The sequence below is a fragment of the Candida theae genome (genome assembly GCF_024610275.1).
Source record: "Candida theae strain CBS 12239 chromosome Unknown scaffold20, whole genome shotgun sequence".
NCBI classification, from domain to species: domain Eukaryota; kingdom Fungi; phylum Ascomycota; class Pichiomycetes; order Serinales; family Debaryomycetaceae; genus Lodderomyces; species Lodderomyces theae.
The window spans coordinates 57,653-78,917 of record NW_026261331.1 but is presented as its reverse complement, the minus strand read 5'-3'; the positions used below and the strand labels follow the sequence as shown (position 1 = coordinate 78,917).

At 40.9% G+C, this 21,265-nt stretch overlaps 7 protein-coding genes across 7 annotated transcripts; 5 read left to right on the top strand and 2 right to left on the bottom strand. All coding sequences in view use genetic code 12, as the record gives it.

The window, feature by feature from the left end:
• Positions 1–33: 33 nt before the first annotated feature.
• Positions 34–630, bottom strand: KGF57_000137 (uncharacterized protein; the record flags this gene model as incomplete). Its single annotated transcript, XM_051750567.1, has 1 exon — positions 34–630. One exon carries the CDS (start codon positions 628–630, stop codon positions 34–36), a length of 597 nt encoding a protein of 198 aa, XP_051611322.1.
• Positions 631–1,035: 405 nt separating this feature from the next.
• On the top strand, positions 1,036–1,914 carry KGF57_000136 (uncharacterized protein; the record flags this gene model as incomplete). Its single annotated transcript, XM_051750556.1, has 1 exon — positions 1,036–1,914. The coding sequence occupies one exon, from the start codon at positions 1,036–1,038 to the stop codon at positions 1,912–1,914; it is 879 nt and encodes a 292-aa protein (XP_051611321.1).
• A 3,313-nt stretch (positions 1,915–5,227) lies between these two features.
• Positions 5,228–8,986, top strand: PMC1 (calcium-transporting ATPase; the record flags this gene model as incomplete). The annotated part of the gene is made up of 1 exon (XM_051750545.1): positions 5,228–8,986. One exon carries the CDS (start codon positions 5,228–5,230, stop codon positions 8,984–8,986), a length of 3,759 nt encoding a protein of 1,252 aa, XP_051611320.1.
• Positions 8,987–9,530: 544 nt separating this feature from the next.
• Positions 9,531–11,099, top strand: KGF57_000134 (uncharacterized protein; the record flags this gene model as incomplete). The annotated part of the gene is made up of 1 exon (XM_051750534.1): positions 9,531–11,099. The coding sequence occupies one exon, from the start codon at positions 9,531–9,533 to the stop codon at positions 11,097–11,099; it is 1,569 nt and encodes a 522-aa protein (XP_051611319.1).
• A 2,406-nt stretch (positions 11,100–13,505) lies between these two features.
• NGT1 (Ngt1p) lies at positions 13,506–15,056 on the top strand (the record flags this gene model as incomplete). Its single annotated transcript, XM_051750524.1, has 1 exon — positions 13,506–15,056. The coding sequence occupies one exon, from the start codon at positions 13,506–13,508 to the stop codon at positions 15,054–15,056; it is 1,551 nt and encodes a 516-aa protein (XP_051611318.1).
• Positions 15,057–15,316: 260 nt separating this feature from the next.
• On the top strand, positions 15,317–18,862 carry KGF57_000132 (U2 snRNP complex subunit; the record flags this gene model as incomplete). Its single annotated transcript, XM_051750513.1, has 1 exon — positions 15,317–18,862. One exon carries the CDS (start codon positions 15,317–15,319, stop codon positions 18,860–18,862), a length of 3,546 nt encoding a protein of 1,181 aa, XP_051611317.1.
• A 150-nt stretch (positions 18,863–19,012) lies between these two features.
• Positions 19,013–21,259, bottom strand: FKH2 (forkhead family transcription factor; the record flags this gene model as incomplete). The annotated part of the gene is made up of 1 exon (XM_051750502.1): positions 19,013–21,259. One exon carries the CDS (start codon positions 21,257–21,259, stop codon positions 19,013–19,015), a length of 2,247 nt encoding a protein of 748 aa, XP_051611316.1.
• Positions 21,260–21,265: the final 6 nt, after the last annotated feature.

The following is a 21,265-nucleotide window of genomic DNA, read 5'->3' as shown; positions in this document are numbered from 1 at the left end:
TGGATTCCGCTTTTGCAGTACTATGTAGCCTATTCAAAACACATTATTTGCCGATTGTAATAAATTCCAAATTGGACCAGCCAATTTCTCCCATGGCTCCAAGATAGTCAACACCACACCCACTACAAAGAACATCCACATTCGTGAAACCAAGACTCCCATAATCACATGAAAGATGGAAGTATTGAAAATTGCGAGAACGATATGGACAGTCTCTTGCGTGATTTCCCAATATTCAGTCTCATCTTCAAAGCCTCGTAAATGCACCAATTTGAGCAAGACATATTTCACGGGTGATGACAAGATCATTTTCGTCACGAGGATGTCCCATGTCCACAAATACTTGTTCACAACGTAGATCAAATCGTAGTGATGAAATACTTGACGGTATAGCAACTTGGGGTCACCGAAATTAGCGTCTAGTAGAACTTCGCATTGTTGTGGCTTAACTTGACAAAATTGTCTCGATAGGAGGATGACTCGGAAGTTTGTTTGAACGTAGCTGAATAATTCTGGAGATATGAATGTTGGGATTAGGTAGATTGATAGTGATATTGGGAGGATAAAGTAGAGGAGTATTTTGGCGGACGTAAGGAATTCTTGGTTTGGTTGTGGTGGCAAGAGCGGCATTATGGGAGACGCATTAGAAGGGTGAGTTATGGTCGCAACTGTTTAGTTAAGTTGTGTTGTGTTGTGTTGTGTTGAGTTTGGTTGGTGAAGTGCGGATTTCGGATATTGCAAGTCATTTGATGATTGCCCTTTTGTTTCTTTTGTGTCTTGCTTTTGTGTTAGACAGATAGACACAGACATGGTCAGGATGTGATATAGAAAACTAAACGATGTAATAAGCGTATGACTAGGCAAAAGTTGTGCCACTACATCTGTACTTGGGTATCTTAATGGAAAATTACTATTGTAGTGGCTACTAGTTGTCCTGGAATACAGTCCTTTCACTCCACACAATTTGCACCCAATAAGAAAACTTTTCTTGATATGATATTTTCAAAATCTCTTCTGCTACACAACGATTCCTTTATGTACGCAGCCATATTACTCTACTTCTGTTATGCAGTTGCTGCTTTTGAATTACAGCCACCAATGGAGCATCTTCCAGATCCAAATGATGCATTTCCTACAATCACAGACTTGGACCAAGAATCCAGTCATCAGAATTTATCAGGTATAACGTACCACACTATAAGCAACCAACTGCAAGTTACTCCAGTGTATCTCAAGTCACTATTGTCTCAAAATTTCAAAACCATCGTCTACATTACCAATACAAACACTACAATCATCCCTATTGACGAAGTGCTAATGCATAACGACCCATCAAAGCTTTCATCACTAACCTACCTTGAGATCAAGCATCACTTCAGAAAAAGAGTAAGGTACAACTATATCCCAGTGTCACCATGTATATCAAGTCACACGTTCCGGCTTGATCCACCACTAATGGGAATTGCCTGGACACATCGAGTATCACTTTCATTACGTTACACAACTACATTCGGCGGCTCAATAACTGGAAGCACAGGATCACCGTATTTCTTCAACACAACTACATTTGGTCTAACATTGGGAGAGAAGTTACGATTGAAATACGGGAAAGAACGATCGTGGGATTCATTCGTTGCTTGCTACTCGACTGAATCAGCCGCAAGATTGTTTGGATATGTCCCTTTGCAGACAGTTGACTCAGAGCTCAGAGTGATCCATTTCAATTGGAGAACTGGGGATATGGTGTGGGGCCAGCAATGGTTTCGACATCCGCCTCGAGTCGTTATTGACAAGCTGCAGGGTGTAAGAATGGTTTGCGATGTTAGTAGTAGGGAGAAGTTAAAGTGTGGTAGTACAAGAGGAAGCACAAGAGATCGATTTGGTAATGAGTTGATTTGGGATAATGTGTATTGAATAGATTGCCCCATCTCTGTATTCTCTTTCTATTTTATTTTTTGTATTTTACTGGCTGCGAAAGTTCATACCAAGACAAGGAGCAAAAAAAAAAAAAAAAACGGCACAGAAACCACCGGAAAGACAAAACATGAAACTCTACCTGGCTAGTAGTTGCGAGCGTATGTTGTTGTTATACGTGTGTATATCTGAATTAACAAATGTGTGTGAAAAAAAGAAAGAAGAAAAAAAGAATTCCAACAAACCCTACCCGGGACTCGAACCCGGAGTCTTCTGCTTAGGAGGCAGATGCCTTAACCGTTTGGCCAGCAGGGCTATATTCCAAATCGGGATGAGCTTTGTAAATACATACAGGACTAATTTTGGTCACGTATACCGCTCTTGATAGTTGCAAAAACAAGCAATTAAACCGTCTCAATTGGTTGGTGGGAAGCTTGCTGATAACAAAATCGGTTAATAAGGAGGCAGTAGGAGCTACTAGAGTTTATGTGAATGTGTCTTTTCACACTTTCACAATTCTGTTTCTTTTTTGTCCACGTTTGAAGGCAAAATTTTACATACAGGTTAGCCATTGCTGCGAGATTAGTTTCAAGTGATCAAGCCTGAGCTTTTTATTCGTTGATGCGGGCTAACGATCTAACTCAAACATGCATGCTGTGTTTACTCTAGCTGGGTGTACCATTCGACTTGTGAGTGAAACATGAAGTCAGTTTTGAGTAGCAATGGGGACACTTAATACAGAAGCAAGGCTCTAAGCATCCCACAACGAGGAAATGTAAAGCGAGCCCATGTCGCAAACTTCTCTTTATCCCCTTAACTCGTTGTGTTTTTGTGCAAAGCAATGAGATTTACTTTTTGGCTTGGCATTTTTATGCTGTTGCAAAATTATTATCAATTTTTTTATTTTTTTTTTTTTGGTCAGAATCTAAGCCTTGAGCCGTATGAATGAATGGATCAGAATGGATCAGAATGGATCAAAATGAACACCACAAAATTTTTTAACCAAATAGTCTTCTCGGTTTTTACACCGTCTTCTCTGTTACATTTCAAAACTCTCGAGATTGATTGTTAGTAGGGGCAATTCGAAAAGAAAGGCAGCACTCTTCTCTGTTCTTGAGCGAATTGTTGCAGCCCCTGAATTTTGTCACAGCTTGTCACTCTAACAACGCCAACCCCACAAAAGTGGCAGGTAAGTGAATGGTTGGGTTGTTGCAGAGAGATAGTGAAGAAGGCTTTTTCTACGTCTCCTCAGACAATATGTGTACACGTTGCAGGTCCCGTGTAAAATTCAGATGTACTGAAAGCCACGCGGGGTTTAATTATCCCAGAGATGGGCTGAGCACCTGCTAGGGAATTGGAAGTATGTAACTATTAAACACTTTAATCATCTTTGCACATGTATTTATTTATGAAATGACGGAGTGCACCTCCTACGTCTTGGCGGAATTTCATATTTACGGAAAGTGATTTTGCAACCACTGTCGCAAAAAAAAAAGAAACATTTATGAATCCTTAGTCAGGAGGTCATAGCAAATTTCACCAAGAAAAAAGAGGCAGGAAGGCAGGGAGGCAGGTCCAGGGCTGTGTAGAAAGAAAGTATAAGCTAAGAGCAATGAGCAAATTTCAATTGGGGGACAAGGCTTTGTTGTCAAGTTGAGTCTCAAGAGAGTGTGCGCACAGAAGGAGGAGCACCTTGCTGGTAGAAACCACTTCATCAGATGGCGTTGGGCTCAATGAAGTCACATGCCACGAGCAAGATTTTAAACGAGTGGTAGGAGAGAGCTGCATTCAATGAGCCCATCTAATTCCAAAAACTTTTTAGAGTTTAGAGTTTAGAGTTTTGATTCCATGTCGACTATTGATGAGAGGGGGAGGGGAAAGAATAGAAAAGAACGAAGGAAATACACAGGAATTGAGATTGACTTTTGCAACATGAGATGATTTGATGGTGTTTGCTAAATTTTGAACCCACATCCTCGTACGGCCTCAATGCACTGGTGGAGGCCGGAGTGCGCGCTGGCGCTAAGTTCAAGGGAAGCGTGTATAGCGCAGATTATAATAGGTTCCATTTGTGTAAGCTTTCAACTAATGAGATTTTTAACAATAGAGCCTATTGATGAGCTCGGTATTCATGTAACTTTTACTGCGTTCAGTGCCGTCCTTTGATGCGTGTTACGCGACGACAGAATTTGATATCAAGCCCAAAAGAATTGCAAGGTTTACTCAGCCTCGTTCTATATGACGCAAAACTAAATATTTTCTTGGCACATTGTCGTGAATGTCGCTGTTGCGACATCCAGAGATACGAACCACTGAGCTCACTGATCCTCAGCGCTAGTTAGCTGCGGCTGAGGAGTTCCGATGGGCTGAGTGATGCCCTAAATACAGCCTTCTTGGTTGGTTCTCCTTTACAGTGATACGAATGGCATTTTTTTGTTTCTATTGTGTGTGAATTTGTAGCTGTTTTGCTTTTTGCATATTTTAACCTCTGGTGCATGTTGAAACATTTCCTTAGAGAGAGAGAGAGTGTGTGTGTGTGATGACAAGAGTTTTGGTGGAGGTAGAAGGAGTCACTGTAATTTCCACAATACAGTTGCTGTTTCAGCATGACTTTGTTTGGAAGAGGAATTCCAAGCGACGGAAAGGGTTTGCAAGATTCATGGAATGATGAAGGCTTAGCCACTGTTGATTATATACACCAGGGCTATGGGATTTGATAAGAAAAACAAAAAACAAAAAACAAAAACAGGTCTCAGGGGAGTTAATGCTTACACATTTGCATTCGACGTTAATAGTGGTCTTGGTACACTGAAAAAACAGGGCGCCTTACATGGGGAACTAATCTTTGCACATTAGAATCCGAATAATTAATTAGTTACATCTTTCATCTATTGTCTACACTCTGGTTAGTTATTGTGGCTTTTCTGCGTTTGTATTTCCTATTTCATTAAAAAGTATCCGGCGGCAACTTAAAAGAAAAAAAAAAAAAAAAGAAAAAGAAATATGTGGAATTCACATAGATAGAAATATAAAACAACCCAAAATCATCGTTTTTATCATATTTTAGCAATATAGTTATTCAATACTCAGCCATTAACGAAACCACATAGAGATATACCCATATATATATACACCCATATATACGTACATGGCCACAGTATAATACCACTACACTTCCATTACAACAAACATACGCCAGTAAGAGGAATTGCTGATCAATAAACCCACCCCCTCCCCCTCCCCCCCCAAACAAGGCTTTAACTTCATTTAAACTGCCTACTGCATTACATTACAACTACCCTTTGATTAAGATATGGCACCAAGAACCAAGGCAGATCGCTTGGGTCGGGCCTCTACCATGGAGAGTTTGCATAACGACAACGCTGCCGCTACATCTACCAATGCAGCCACGCGACTTCAAGATGGCAGCACGGAAGCACAGGGCAGACAACTGAAAGATAACAGCACGGCTTCAAAAGATCATCCTCCTTCTTATACTCGTCATGACTCAATAGAACTACAACTGACGTCTTCCCTACAATCCTTTTCAAAGAACCCCACGAAGCAGCCACCCCCACCAGTAGCACACATATCAACCCATCAGTCCCTAACACGTAGACTAACAGGCAGATTATCATTAACTGGCACCCGCAGTCACTTTGATTCACCCATATCACCCAGTGATCTTTCTGGTTTGCACGACCCCAAGTCATTGAAACACTTGTACGATCTAGGCGGAGTCGATCGATTATTGTCTTTGTTGAAAACATCGCCAAAGGGGCTCGACGAGCACAATGAAGCTGATTTGGAAGCCCGACGTCACGATTTCGGTGTAAATAAACTACCACAAAGGACATCAAAGAGCTTTTTGCAACTTTGTTGGGAAGCAATGAAGGATAAAGTGTTGATTATTTTGTCTATTGCCGCGGTTGTGTCCTTGGCTTTAGGGTTGTACGAAACGTTTGGTAGTGGTACACACTACGACGATGAAGGTAAACCTTTACCCAAAGTTGATTGGGTTGAAGGTGTGGCTATTTTGGTGGCTATTGCTATAGTTGTCTTGGTTGGAGCAGCCAATGATTACCAAAAGGAACGACAGTTTGCTCGTTTGAATGCTAAAAAGGAAGACCGTGAATTGATCGTGGTGCGGAATGGTGAAAAGAAGTTGGTGTCAATTTATGATTTGTTAGTTGGCGATGTCATCAATTTACAGACCGGTGATGTTGTCCCTGCAGATTCAATCTTGTTTCAGGGTGATGTTGAGTGTGATGAAAGTGCGCTTACCGGTGAATCCGAACCAGTTAGAAAAGTACCAGTGGATGATGCAATGCAAGTGTATGAGCTGCATTTACCTACTGATGAGGATATTGGCAGCAGGACGATAAAATTTCAAGATCCTTATTTAATTTCAGGAGCTAGAGTCTTGGCTGGATTGGGTAATGCGTTTGTTACTGCAGTTGGACCAAACTCAATCCACGGAAGAACAATGGCAAGTCTACAACATAAACCAGAATCAACTCCTATGCAAGAAAGATTGGACAATTTAGCTGAAGGAATTTCAAAGTATGGATTCCTCGCAGCCATAGTCTTGTTCATTGTGTTGCTCATTAGATTCGGTGTTGACTTGGCTCCAGGAGGGTCATTCCATAACTTGAACCCGACTGATAAAGGACGGAAGTTTATTGATATTGTTATTACGGCAGTCACTATTGTCGTTGTTGCTATACCTGAAGGTTTGCCACTTGCAGTCACTTTGGCTTTGGCATTCGCCACTACAAGAATGGCTCAAAATGGTAACTTGGTTCGAGTTTTGAAAAGTTGTGAAACCATGGGTAGCGCAACTGCCATTTGTTCTGACAAGACTGGTACTTTAACTGAAAATAAGATGAGAGTTGTGCGAGGCTTTTTTGGCTTGAACCAAGATGGTCAAGTTTTGGAGTTTGATAACACAGCAGCTAATGAGTACGAGCCTACTTCAGTTGATGTCGCAAGGGAAATCACTCCCGAATTGAGAACTTTCCTTGCTACTAACATCATCCTCAACTCAACTGCATTTGAAAACAGTGACTACAATGAGGATCTAGTCAATGCTGCTAAAAACAGACCAAAATCAAAAAGCTTTCTCCAGAAACTCTTTTCCAAATCTGAACTGGCTTCTCAAGTAGAGAAGGATATTCTTTCTGCTGAGCCATATTTGGGAAATAAGACAGAGTCGGCATTATTAATCCTTGCCGACAAGACTTTCGGAGCATTTGCAAACAAAAGACTCGATGAAGTTCGAAGTGAAGGAGGGAAAGATGCTGAACAAATGATTCCTTTCGAAAGTTCCAGAAAGTGGTCTGGGGTAGTAATGAAGATTGAGAATGGATTCCGTGTGTACATCAAGGGAGCTGCTGAAATTGTTTTCAAAAACTGTGGATATGAACTGAATGTAGATGGCGATTTGATAAAGTTGGATAGAACGAAACGGGATGATGTCTTGACCAAAATTGACGAGTATGCCAGTGACGCCTTACGTGCTATTGCATTAGCACATAGAGATTTTGTTGGTATTACATCTTGGCCACCAGAGGAATTGAAAAACCTGGAAAATCCACATGAGGTTGATACTGAAGCGTTGGTAAATGTTAATGCTAGTGCCAGTGAGATCAACAAGCAATTTGTTTTGGACGCATTGGTTGGTATTCAAGATCCGTTGAAACCAGGCGTCGGTGAGGCTGTGTTGCAATGTCAACATGCCGGGGTTACTGTTCGTATGGTTACGGGAGACAACTTGAACACGGCAAAGGCCATCTCCAAAGAATGTAACATTCTAACACCAGATGACTTGGACAATGAATATGCATTTATGGAAGGGCCCAAGTTTCGGAAATTGTCACCAGCAGAACGCCGGAGAATTGTACCCAAATTGCGAGTATTGGCACGATCATCACCAGAAGACAAGCGTATACTTGTTGATACGTTGCGGAAAAGTGGTGAAGTTGTTGCTGTCACTGGGGATGGTACTAACGATGCGCCAGCTTTGAAATTAGCTGATGTTGGGTTTTCCATGGGTATTGCCGGTACCGAAGTTGCTCGTGAAGCCTCCGACATTATATTGATGACGGATGATTTTACTGATATTGTTCAAGCTATTAAATGGGGTCGTACTGTTGCTACATCTATCAAGAAGTTTATTCAGTTCCAGTTGACGGTGAACATCACTGCCTGTGTGTTGACATTCGTCTCTGCTGTTGCCTCGAGGGAAAATAAATCTGTATTGACGGCAGTTCAATTATTATGGGTCAATTTGATCATGGACACTTTGGCAGCATTGGCTTTAGCTACTGATAAGCCCGATGACTCATTTTTGAACCGGAAACCAGCCGGTAGGCATGCTCCATTGATCTCAACATCAATGTGGAAGATGATTTTGGGTCAGTCGGCTACTCAATTGATTATTACCTTTGTATTGCACTTTGCCGGGAAGCAGTTGTTCCACCCGGGACGCTCACATATTTCCAACCATCAACAGGAACAATTGGATGCGTTGACGTTCAATACGTTTGTTTGGTTGCAATTTTGGAAATTGATTGTTACTCGTAAATTGGATGAGGCGGATGAAATCACAACTGTACGGGGAAGAATCACGATGGAGAATTTGAATTTTTTCCAACACTTGTTCCGTAATTGGTATTTTATCGCCATCGCCTTGATTATAGGTGGGTTCCAGGTGTTGATTATGTTTGTTGGTGGTGCTGCATTCAGTATAGTGAGACAAACTCCAGGACAGTGGGCCACGGCTATCTTGTGTGGGTTTATCAGTATACCCGTGGGAATTGTGATTCGTATTGTGCCTAACGTATGGGTTGAACGTGTATTCCCTACTAGGGCGTTCAATTTGTTTATCTATTATGTTGGATTTGGGTGGCTCAAGAAAAAGAAGAAGAGCAAGCACGAAGAAGACGAGGAGAATGTTGGAGGAACTGGAGAGAATGGTGTGAATGGCGGTGTCGCTGGTGGAGCTGAATCCAGAGCTGGAGATAACACTAAGCTGGTCAATTCGAGTACTTCGGACAAAACAAAGATGTAATGACGAAGTTGCAATTTTGCTGATGACTATAATGATTATGATAATGATCACAAGTGAAAGCTGAGAGAGCTTAGAGAGAGAGATCAAGGGAATTTGTTTTGTTGCGTTTATTGTGCAATTGAGTATACTAGTTTTGTAATATTTGTTCCTTTCCCCCCACTTCTTGATGCTGTTCTTGTGTATTTCCTTTTAGCATAGTCTTGGATCATATATAATATTAGACGTGATAATTACTAAACAGCGTGGGGACCCTTAGTGTAGGTAGTTGTTTCTTGCGCCTGATTGGTGTGTGTGTGTGTGTGGGGGGGGGGGGGGGGAAGAGGTGTCAAATTTGCAATTATTACCCCATATGACGTATAGTGCATCGCTGAAAAACTGAAAAGAAAAAAAGAAAAAAAGAAAAAAAGAAAAAAAGAAAAAAAAGTGGCTCATGTTTTGTGCCGAGGTTTGATATTAACGAAGCAACTAAGGTAATTGAAGCATTAGCTTATAGCAACTAGGTACATTTCAAGGATACCAAGACAACCTCGTCTCTCATAACGTTATGACTATCGAATCAGATTTGGAGAAAAACAGAGTTCAAGAGTTGGACCACTTGCTCACTTTGATCAAGCCGAAAATTCTTCAATACATTGCCGAGGCTGATCCAAACTCTCCCAAATACAAGACTGCTTCATTAGGAACCTACCATGAACCAGCGTTTTTGAAGAAGGAGTTTATAAATGATCTGGATAACAACTTGGTCAAGCCAGCTAGTGAAGACCAATTATGGGAGGTTATTGACAAAGTATTGGCGTACTCGGTAAACACGTGGAACCCAGGGTTTTTGGATAAATTGTACGCTTCGAATAATCCTATTGGTGTTATTTCAGATGTGATTTTGAGTGTGTTGAATACGAATTCACATGTTTATACTGTCTCGCCAGTGTTGTCGGTGTTGGAAAACTATATTGGGAAAAAGTATGCTTCATTGTTTTTCACTGATAATTTACAAACTTGTGGTGGGTTGACCTTCAGCGGTGGATCATGGTCAAACATTACTAGTATGCAAATTGCTAGAAGTATGAAGTTTCCCCAGACTAAGCAACACGGTAATGGCGATTACAAGTTTGCCATTTATACCAGTAAGCATTGTCATTACTCTGTAGTTAAAGGGGCCATTTTGTTGGGGTTGGGAAGTGAGTCAGTGTTTAAAGTGGATGTGACTCCAGAAGGGACTTTGAAAGTGGATGATTTGGAGCGTGTTATTGAACAATCGATCAAAGATGGATATACACCCTTGTATATAAATTCAACCGCTGGTACCACCGTGTTTGGATCATACGACCCATTTGAGGAGATTTCCAAAGTGGCTAAAAAGCACAAGATACATTTCCACATAGATGGATCATGGGGTGGTAATGTTGTGTTTTCACCCACCTACAAGGACCGATTGGCAGGAAGTCAATATGCAGATTCAATAACTGTTAATCCACACAAGATGTTGGGCGTGCCAACCACTTGTTCATTCTTGCTTATTCCTCATGTCGCCCATTTCCAAACGGCCATGTCATTACAGGCTCCATACTTGTTTCATGGAAGAGATAACGATGATGATGAGAATTATGATTTGGCTGATGGAACTATGGGATGTGGTCGTAGAGCAGACAGTTTTAAGTTTTACTTGAGCTGGTTGTACTATGGCCAAATTGGACTCCAACATCGTGTTGATCATGCATACAAGATCCAAGAATATTTTGTTCAAAAGATCACGTCGTATCCTGATGGTGTGTTTGAGATTGTGGGACCAAAACAACCACAATGCTTACAAGTTTGTTTTTACTACCACCCACCTAGCTTCAAGGGTGAAAAGAGCGGTAGTGGCCAGAGTGATGGCGAAAGGAATACTGAGGTTACGAGATATATTTCTAGAGAGTTGCACAAGCAAGGCAAATACCTTGTTGATTTTAGTCCCAACCCCGAAGACCAATCACAAGGGGAATTCTTCAGAGTTGTTTTCAATTCGCCTATTTTGAGCGATAAAGTGGTTGATGATTTGATTGCAAGTATAGTGAAAGTGGGTGAAGAATTGACAACAGCAGGTGATGCCACATCCAATGGTGCTGCTGCGTAAAATACTGATTACTGAATAGATATATACTTGTGTGCGCTTTTCACTTACTTCTGAGCTGTAATAGACTGGTTTCTACTTAAAGTGGTCGTACGATGTAAACTGTGGGATATAGTTTGGTAACGTCATCTCGTGTGTTGTCACAAGACTAAAAAAATTGATGTTACATTTTACACCGAAATGCAACATCGTTTTTTGAGCTTGTTGTAGCAAGATAATATGATTAGTGCAACAACCGCCACCACCTTCCTTTACAGACACCAAGAGTAGAACACATCTCTACTAAACCCCACACATGCCATTAGATACGTGAGGACAATTTCGGTTGGGTGAACAATCTGGGGTAATGAAAAGCCTATTTCGAGTAATGTAACGGCTGCGAAAAAAACAAAAGAGACAAGGAAGATGTCTTAGACTGTGGGGGTATACCTGAGGATGAAGACAATATCGTCTTGAGAAATCAGATCATCTTCAGTTGGATTGCACTTTTCTTTTTCACCTAGGCGACTGGCAGTTACAAGATCACCAGTGCATCTGGAAATCACACGATTATCTTTGTTTTTGGCTACGGATAAGACAAGAAAACAACCTTTTTTAAGGACAATGCTGGATGCGTTTCCTTACTTTCCCTCTCTCTCTCTCTTCCTCTCTCTCTTTGAGTAATTATCCGGTTGTACGTTTAGGTGGAGCCGTGCAATCTTGGAACCACTCTTTCAACATACATACTCCACATAATCCTTCCTATAACTGGGAACTTTACAGAGCCAATGTTTTATGTGTCTTGAACAAGGATTCCTTGGGACTTGGCTAGAAAGAGGCAGCAGCAAATATGGAGTGTTCTTGGGTGACAGTGAAGATGCGAGATTACGGTTGCAATCTCGCTAAGAGGTAAATGGGGGGATGGGGAGGGGAGACCTAATCGTCAAACAAGTGAGTATAACATCAGTAGTTGATTCCTGCAGAAGTTCTAGAGTTTTTGGTGATCTCATGAAAGTAATTGACAGTTCCAAATTAAGTTTCAATCACCACCTGTGAAGAGGTTGTATAGAGATGGAGATGGAGATGAAGAGTTGGTGATAGATAAATACAGAGACAGAGTATAATTTGATGTTGCATTTGAGATCAAAATGTAACACGGTAGTATCATCACTTATATGCAGTACAACACAGGGCATATCTCTACAAACTCTCAACTTCATACAAGTTTAGCTTACTAGCAGATAACAGCAGACGAGAGAGATATACTTGGCTCCAGTAATGGTATCACCAAGTCAGTTGTAAGTGATTCCAACACCTCCAAGTACTGCAATGTGTCTTTTCAATCCATCTCAAGCCGTCTTTCAGTCTTAAGAGCCGCATCATATTTACTCAACTAGGCAATACAATAAGTAACATTACACAAACACAACACACAATAAGATCCCTTGTGGAATCATAACCTTCTGATTCCACCGCCCCTTTTCTATTGACCCATCAACCGACTTTTAATCACACGACTTGCACTAGAGCACTTTCATTTCAAAAGACTTTAAAATGTAGAGATTGAGCAAGATTATACAACGTTGTAGCTATCAATAAGATAAAAGCCCCGTAGAGAGTCAGTAACCAAAAGAAAAGAAAAGAAAAGAAATGATTGTCACCACATTTCTCCAATGTTGCAATCGGTAAAACATAAAATACAACAGGATTGCAACCTTATAAGGATCAACTGGCGCAACTGCAAGGCTAATGAAAAGTGATAAAAAACAAAAACAAAAACGAAAAAAAGCAACAAAAAGCTTCATTCTTAGCGCCAGATTAAGCTTTTACGTCTGTTGTTTAGTGACCAAGAGTTTTAAATCTTAGTGGACTACAAACGCCAGAAACAAAACACAAAGTACAAAAAAAAAGATGCTCTATACAAAAATACTTGTGCTCGGAATAAATCCTTATGCAACCTAGTTGTGTTGTGAGAAGCGGGGGTGGATATGTTATACGGCATCTAATTTTATTTTTTTTTTTTTATTTCTTTTACTTTTTTACCATTTTGGGCCCTTGTACTTTGAGATTTTTGCAACTAACGGCATCATTCTCCAGAATGAAAAAAGCAAAAAAAAAAAAAAAAAAAAGCATGGTTTGTGTTAGTCCCGCTTTTGATGATTGTGTCTCTTATCTTGAAATTAATAAAGTAAATTTGTTGAAATAAAACAAAAAATAAAATGGAAACATAATCTCCATCTATAAATACATCTTCAAATCACCAGAGGGGTCGATATTTGACAATGGAAAGGGTTCTCTTATTCATCAAGTCAGACTAAACCAGCCGTTCCAAACACTATAAACCAGAAGACATCCTTTTCCATCATCTGCATTCTTCCGCCCCCCGTCCCCCCACCACAAATACTCCTTTTCAAACACATCATCACTTAAATGTCTGAAGAGAAAGCTACAGCACCAATGGAGATCACCTCGACCTCTTCTGGATCAAAGGATTTAGAAAACCGCATTGTCGACGATGAAGTACGCTTGGAATTGAAACATCACTCGCTTGAAGAGATTGAATCGAGTGGAGCATGGTATGACAAGACGATTACCGTATTTGGCAAGAAGCTCCACTACTCAAACGCCATGGTTCAGATATGTATGTGTGCCTTTGTCATCTTCATGACTCCAGGTATGTACAATGCCCTTACTGGTATAGGGGCCTCAATTTCCGATAAACCCACTGCCGATAATGCTGCAGTAGCATTATACTCGACATTCGCCACTATCGGGTTCTTTGGTGGTACCATATGTAATACAATTGGAGTTCGTTTGTCATTGATGATTGGTGGTTTAGGGTATGCTTTATATGCTGGGTCATTGTTATCTTTCAACCACAATGAAAACAAGGGGTTTGTCATTTTTGCTGGTGCCCTTTTGGGTGTATGTGCCGCTATTCTTTGGGCAGCCCAGGGTTTGGTTGTGTTGAGTTATGCAACTGAGGAAAATAAGGGGAAAGCTATCATGACTTTCTGGGTCATTTTCAACTTGGGTGGAGTTATCGGATCAATCATCCCATTGGCAAACAATATTGAAAACAAAGGGTCGTCAGCAAATGATGGAACTTTTATTGCATTTATTATATTGATGTGTTGTGGGTCCTGTATTGCCTTTTTCATGTTGCCCAGTGCCAAAGTTTGGAAACTGGACGGTACCAAAGTTGCAAGCGATGAACATAAGTTCCCCAACTGGAAAGATGAATTGATTGACTTGTTCAAGTTGTTGATTCATGAACCAAAGATTCTCATCATGTTCCCCATGTTCTTTGCATCAAACTGGTTCTACACTTATCAATTCAACAACGTCAACCACGGTATGTTCAACTTGAGAACTAGATCTTTGAACTCGTTGCTTTATTGGCTTGCACAAATGATTGGAGCCATACTTTTGGGCTACGTTTTGGATCTCAAACGGTTCTCCCGTCCAACCAGAGCCAAGATTGGTTGGGTTATATTATTTGTTCTTGGATTGGCCATTTGGGGTGGTGGTTTGAAATTCCAATTAGAGTTTACTAGAGCTGAAGTTGAAGCCGTACCTCCCCAGATCACTCCCATGGATTACAAAGAGGGGCGCTATATTGGACCTATGTTCCTTTACATATTCTACGGTGGGTACGATGCAATCTTCCAAACTTACACATTGTGGGCCTTGGGAGCATTGTCCAACAACCCAAAGAAAGTTGCATTGTATGCTGGTTTTTACAAAGGTATCCAATCTGCTGGTGCCGCTATTGCTTGGAGATTAGATGCTATTGGCATCCCATACATGAACTTATTTGCTTCTTCTTGGGCATTGGTTCAAGGATCGTTGATTATTGCTATTCCGCTCTTGTGGTTCAAGATTACTGATCACACTGATGCTATAGTAGATGGGATGGATAATGTTGTTGGTATGGACGAGATTGAGGCTGTAAAGTCCACTGTTGAGCATAGAGAATGAGAAAAGATTAGCTAGAGTATGTGTTTAGGGCTCTTTATTTAATTTATGAAGATGATTACGAATTGTATAAAGTGGGGAGTATCTTTCCTCTCTCTATAGTTTTTGTATAGCTCTGTTCTGTTAACGCCAGATTAAGAAAACAAAAAAAAAAAAAAAAAGGAAAAAAAAAAAAAAAATTGTGCTCACAAACCTTTCCTGCTGCAAACGAATCAGCACCACATACTTTCCAGAACTTCTCACCAGAAGGACAAGGCGAATCAATGTTGATTGATAATGAAACACCATACTTGTATAACCTCACTTTGAAACCACCATCCAACTACCCCCACTCCATACTTGGACAATTCATCCCCAAGTCAAAACAACAACAGCTTGCACTCATCTCATCAACACACTTATCCTTACTAAATGCAGATCCTGAGACTGGGAAACTTGGAAACCAAGTAAGTCAACATCTATTTGCAGTAGTCAATGCTGTGGATAAGCTACGATTCAACGATCATGACGTAATGGTATTAACTAGTGATTCAGGCAATTTGTCCATTATTGAATACGATCCAAAGCGAAACGAATTTGTGTCCATATGTCAAATGCCCATGTGTAAAAATGGATGGAGTCGAAGTTACCCTGGAGAATACCTTGCGGTGGACTCTGAAAGCAGGTGCATATTAGTCGGTGCCATGGAGAAGAACAAGCTTTTGTACAAAGTTGAGCCTAGTGCAACCAGATTGGACTTGAGTTCGCCGTTGGAGTACGCCAGCATAGTTGGCAAAGGAAAGAAACCGTTATTGTGTTTGTCATTGATTAGTTTGGAGAGTGCATTTTCGAACCCGCAGTTTGTAGCATTGGAGTATGACAGTGAACAACAGCTTACATTATTGAATTATTACGAATTTGATCAAGGGATGAACTATGTGGTTAATCGAAAATCAAAGATAAGCATTGTGCCTAACGATGCTAATTATCTTGTTCCCGTTCCTGGCAATATCGGTGGTGTTTTCGTCTGCGGTACAAATTGGATCATGTATGATAAATTGGGAGAAGATAGTATTGTGCTCCCATTACCAAGACGCAAAAGCCAAAACTCTGTCATTATTAGTCACGTTACGCATGTTTTGAAGAAGAAGAGTTATGGGTTCTTTATCTTGTTGCAAAATGATCTGGGGGACTTGTTTCGTGTTATCATTGATTATGATTCAAATCGTGAACTGATCAAGGATATCGAGATTACTTACTTCGATACGATTCCAGTGTGCTATAGTTTAAACATTTTCAAAAATGGTCTTTGCTTTGCCAATAGCATTAACCGAAGTCAATTGTTGTATCAATTTGAAAAATTAGGAGAGGAGCTCAGTGATGATGATGTCCGGATAAACAAAAGCGTACGAGCGGATACAATTCCATTAGCCAAGGACAAGATTATTGAATTCAACTTGAAAGGATTGGACAATTTAGCATTGATTGATGTAGCTGAGTCATTGAGCCCGATTACGGATTCAATCCTACAGAATGACACTTTGGTAACCTTATCAACCAAGTCAAAGTTGAAGTCCATAGTTCATGGAACTTCTACTACCACTCTCGTGGAGTCTCCGTTGCCCATGAGACCAACAAACATATTCACGTCAAAGACGTCAATAGATGCGACCGACGATGAGTACTTGGTGATCACATCAACGCTTTCGTTCAAGACGTTGGTTTTATCTATCGGGGAAGTTATTGAGGAAGTATCTGACTCGGAATTTGTGTTGGACCAACCAACAATTGCCGTGCAACAAGTGGGCAAATCGTCAATCGTGCAAATTTATTCAAATGGTTTGCGACATATAAATGGTAAGAAAATTATAACAAACTGGTACCCACCAGCCGGTATAACAATCACTCATGCAACCACAAATAATCAACAAGTTTTGCTTGGGTTGTCAAACTTGGAATTGGTTTACTTTGAAACTGACCTTGGGGATGATCAGTTGGTAGAGTGTCAGGATAGGTTGGAGGTTTCGTCACCGATCCGTAGCATGTGTATCCTGAAACAACAAAGTTCTTTTGCTGTAGTGGGATGTTCAAATGAAACTATAATGGTGATTTCATTGCAGAGACAAAGCTGTCTACAAATCAAGTCGTTGCAAGCGTTGTCATCTAGTGCGAATTCGTTAGTCATGTTGACTCATGCTCCATCAACAACTTTGATCCACATTGGCATGGATAATGGAGTGTACGTGAGGACTAAAATTGATACTTTTAGTGGGAAATTGTCAGATACGAGGATCAAGTATCTTGGGCCCAAACCTGTTAATTTGAATCCATTGAAATTGTCAGATGAGATAACTGGTGTATTGGCAATTTCGTCAAAGCCATGGATAGGATATTTCCATCAAGGTAAATATCGATGTACACCGTTATTGGATGTAAACATTATCAGTGGAACCTCATTCAAATCAGAGGATATTGGTGGTGATGGAATTGTCGGTATACATGCTGAAAATTTAGTGATCTTCTCAGTCGGGAAAGAGGACAGTATATTTGATCCTAACCAAGAGCTCACTGTAACCGAATTAAGTTTGCGATATACACCGAGAAAGATTGTCAAAGGTGACGATGGTAATGAAGATGCTGACAAGTTATTTGTGAGTGAAGTGGAGATGGGTATCGTGACACCTTACGTATCCAACTTGACTAAAGATGTGAAAGATAATGTTGACTGGGAATATTATGAAGCTTTTGGGTACGAAAGAACGAGCTCAGGATGTGCTTCATGCGTGCAACTTATCCAAAGTGGCGAGATCAAACAATCGTTGGAGTTTGCAAAAGATCAGAGGATAGTTGACATTGCTAAGATACAATTTAAAAAGAATACTTACTTGATTGTTGGAGTTACCAAGCAGAATAAAGACAACCTATTATACACTTTTAAAATTGATAAGAAAAAGAATTTGCTGTATGTCCACAAAACTGAATTGAATTATGTGCCTCAAGTAATGGAGGTTTTCCAAGATAGGTTACTCGTTGCGTCTGGAAACTCAATATCGTTGTATGAGCTTGGCCAACGTCAATTATTGCGCAAATCATTGACGAGAATTGATTTTGTACAGTCAATAGTCAAGGCGTCACCCCAGCCTCGTGATCGGTTACTTCTAGCTGATCTGGGAAATTCCATCATCTTTACCAAATTTGACCATGAGGAAAACCAATTTGTGCCCATTGCCGACGATGTCGTGAAACGCAACGTGACAGCTTGGATGCAGTTGGATTATGACACGGTTATTGGTGGTGACAAATTTGGCAACTTATTTGTATCGAGGTTGGATAGGGAACATTCGCGACAAATTGATCAAGATTGGACGGTGTTGAAACAAGCTGCCCGATCCTCTTCATTTTCAGCTTCCAATTTGAACTCGTGTATTTACAAGTTGCAGAACTTGTGTCAGTATTATATTCCCGATATCATCACCTCGTTCCAGTTGGGTTCTTTCAACGTTGGTGGCGAAGAGTGCATCGTATATACTGGTTTATCCGGCACCATTGGTGTTTTGGTTCCTTTAATATCTAAATCTGAAATTGAGCTTTTGCATGATTTGCAATTGGAACTTGGCAAGTACAACGATGAAGTGAATTTATTGGGGAAAAATCATGCTAAATTGAGAAGTTATTATGCACCAGCAAAGAATGTTTTTGATGGAGATTTCGCTGAATTGTTTTTGACTTTACCAGTTGATGTAAAATTGAAAATTGCTCGGAAATTAAATAAATCCGTGACTGAGGTGGAGAAGAAGCTAAATGATATTCGCAATCGGACATCTTTCTAAATAGAATGGCGTTGTACAGGGAAATATATAAAATTATACACAAACATGTATTGTATACAATTGAACATATGCACTACAGTGAGATTGTGCAAAAGGGCTCGCAATTATCAACATGTATTGCTCTTGCAGCCTTTGCTCTTGTAGTCTCTCTCAAGAGTCAACCACGCCTGCTTGTTGGTCAGGGTCCTTCTTGAAAGGCGAATTGTTCTCCTCCTTGACACCACTCTTGTGATGATTCTTTCTATTCATGGTCGGACTTCCATTATTTTGCTCGTCACTTTCATGACTGCCATCTTTTTTCATTGGAGTTTGTCCATTGGGTGTACTGAATTGTACAAAGTTCCAATATGCTGGGCTTGTTTGGTTGGGGTGCTGGGTCAGTGCTTGTTGCATCAGTTGTTGCTGCTGCATCAGTTGTTTCTGCTCTCGTTGCGATTGGGGCTGTTGATTCGTCTCTTCCTGTTGCACCTCCTTTCGTGGAGATAGTTGTTGTTGCTGTTGTTGTTGTTGTTGCTGCTGTTGCTGCAGCACTAGCTTCGACCCTTTGTTACCTACCGCTTTTTTACTCGAGCCACGTTCAGGAGTGTATGCTTCCAAAGCCGAAATCCTCTTAGGGCTGGTAAACGACAACATATCAGACGGAGTGCTTCCTGAAGGGACACTAGCGTTGATTGATGATAGCGAGTCATTTTGATTGGTTGACGATGCAAATGAATGAGGATGCAATTGTGACAAGTCAGGCATTTGACTCGTCGCTGTTGTAGTGTATGAAGATGTGCGCGTATGCAAATTGGGCTTGATGTCAATCGCAGCGTTATTGTTATGCAATGGGAAATTGTATATATTTTGATTTGACAGTTGTTGTGATGCTGATGTTGGCGGTGCTTTGGACAGCTTAGTCCCGTCACGCGAGAGCTGTTGTTGTGGAGGTAGTTGTGCCGCTGGAGCCAATTGTTGAGGCTGTCTCAAAGGCGAGGCCAAGTTGTTGCCGTATCCTCCCACAATTGCGTAGCTGGGGATCTGCTGCTGTTGCTGATGAGGGTGGACTTGAGGTGGCTGTGAATATACATATGGACGGTTTGGGTTGGGCATGTATGAATTCTGTTGACCTGGGTACAGCAAAGGATTCGTTGGTAAGTTAAATGTTCCCTGTAGCAGCAGCAGCAGATGCAACTCCAGTTGTTGTTGTTGTTGCAGTTGTTGTTGAAACTGATTTGTTGATGCATCAGGCGATGGGTTATTAGCATCGGGTAAATGCTTGTGGGTAGCCAAATGCAAGCTCAACTGTCGTGACACAGAAGACCCTTTTCTTGGTCCTGAAAGCGACCCATCATTGATCTTGTTGAGGAAATCTTGCTTGTAAGACTCACTGATTTGCCACTTCATCCCTTTACCTGGTTCATTTGGTTTACGAGGAACCTTTTCAAATGCCTTGTTTAGTGATAAATTATGTCTAATGGAATTTTGCCAACCGGTCTTGGAATATTTGTAATAGGCGTAGTGGTCAGCAATCCAATTATATATGTCGGATAATGACATTACTCCATGTGGATCCGACAAGATCGCTTGGGTAATCATTGTTGCGTAACTATATGGTGGCTTGATATCCTTTGATTCCTCTTTCGACAAATCCTGATCCAAATTGTGTTGTAACGAAGTTGCCGATACTGAACTTGGTGAGTGATTCATCAGAATACTGTCGTACACGTGATAGCCTCTGCTCGTTCCTCCACCACCACCACCATAGTTGCTGCTATTATTAAAAGCTGCTCCGCTTTGCGAACGTTGACGTTTGGGAGGAGCACCTTTGTTCATCTCGTTGTACTTAGCAAGGGCCTTTTCCAACATCTTTGGTGCAACCACCGGAGACGCGTCGGGTAAAATAAACATCATTTGTGTTCCACCTACATCCAATATAGCCCCAGAGTGCAAAGCATTGATGTCCAGTGAACCGACATTCACTTTTGTTCCATCGATTCTAGCTCCATTTCTGCCCAAAACTTTCAATTCCCAACATCTCAAGTCTAAATTGTAGGTAATTGTAGCATGCTGTCTACTAACGATTTTTGCTGGACCCAAGTCAATATCAATCAAGGGACCGCTATTGCTGGTGATAGCGTCGTTATTAGCGTTGACTCCATTTGACGTTTCAGTATTTCTTCCTATAGACACAGCCAATGATTTGACATAGTAGGTCCAGTCCCTACCGGCAATTTTGGCATAAGCCTGAACTTCAGTAGCGTTGTTGTTACCATTTGTATAAGTCATGGAAACATTGGTTCGTTCTTCAGGAACTTGTAGTGTGGATATCACCGCACTAAGCATCTCTTGCTCATCTTCAAAAAGGGCATCCGCAGCACTCAGACGCTTTCTGGGAGTGAATGGAAATGACGACATGACGAT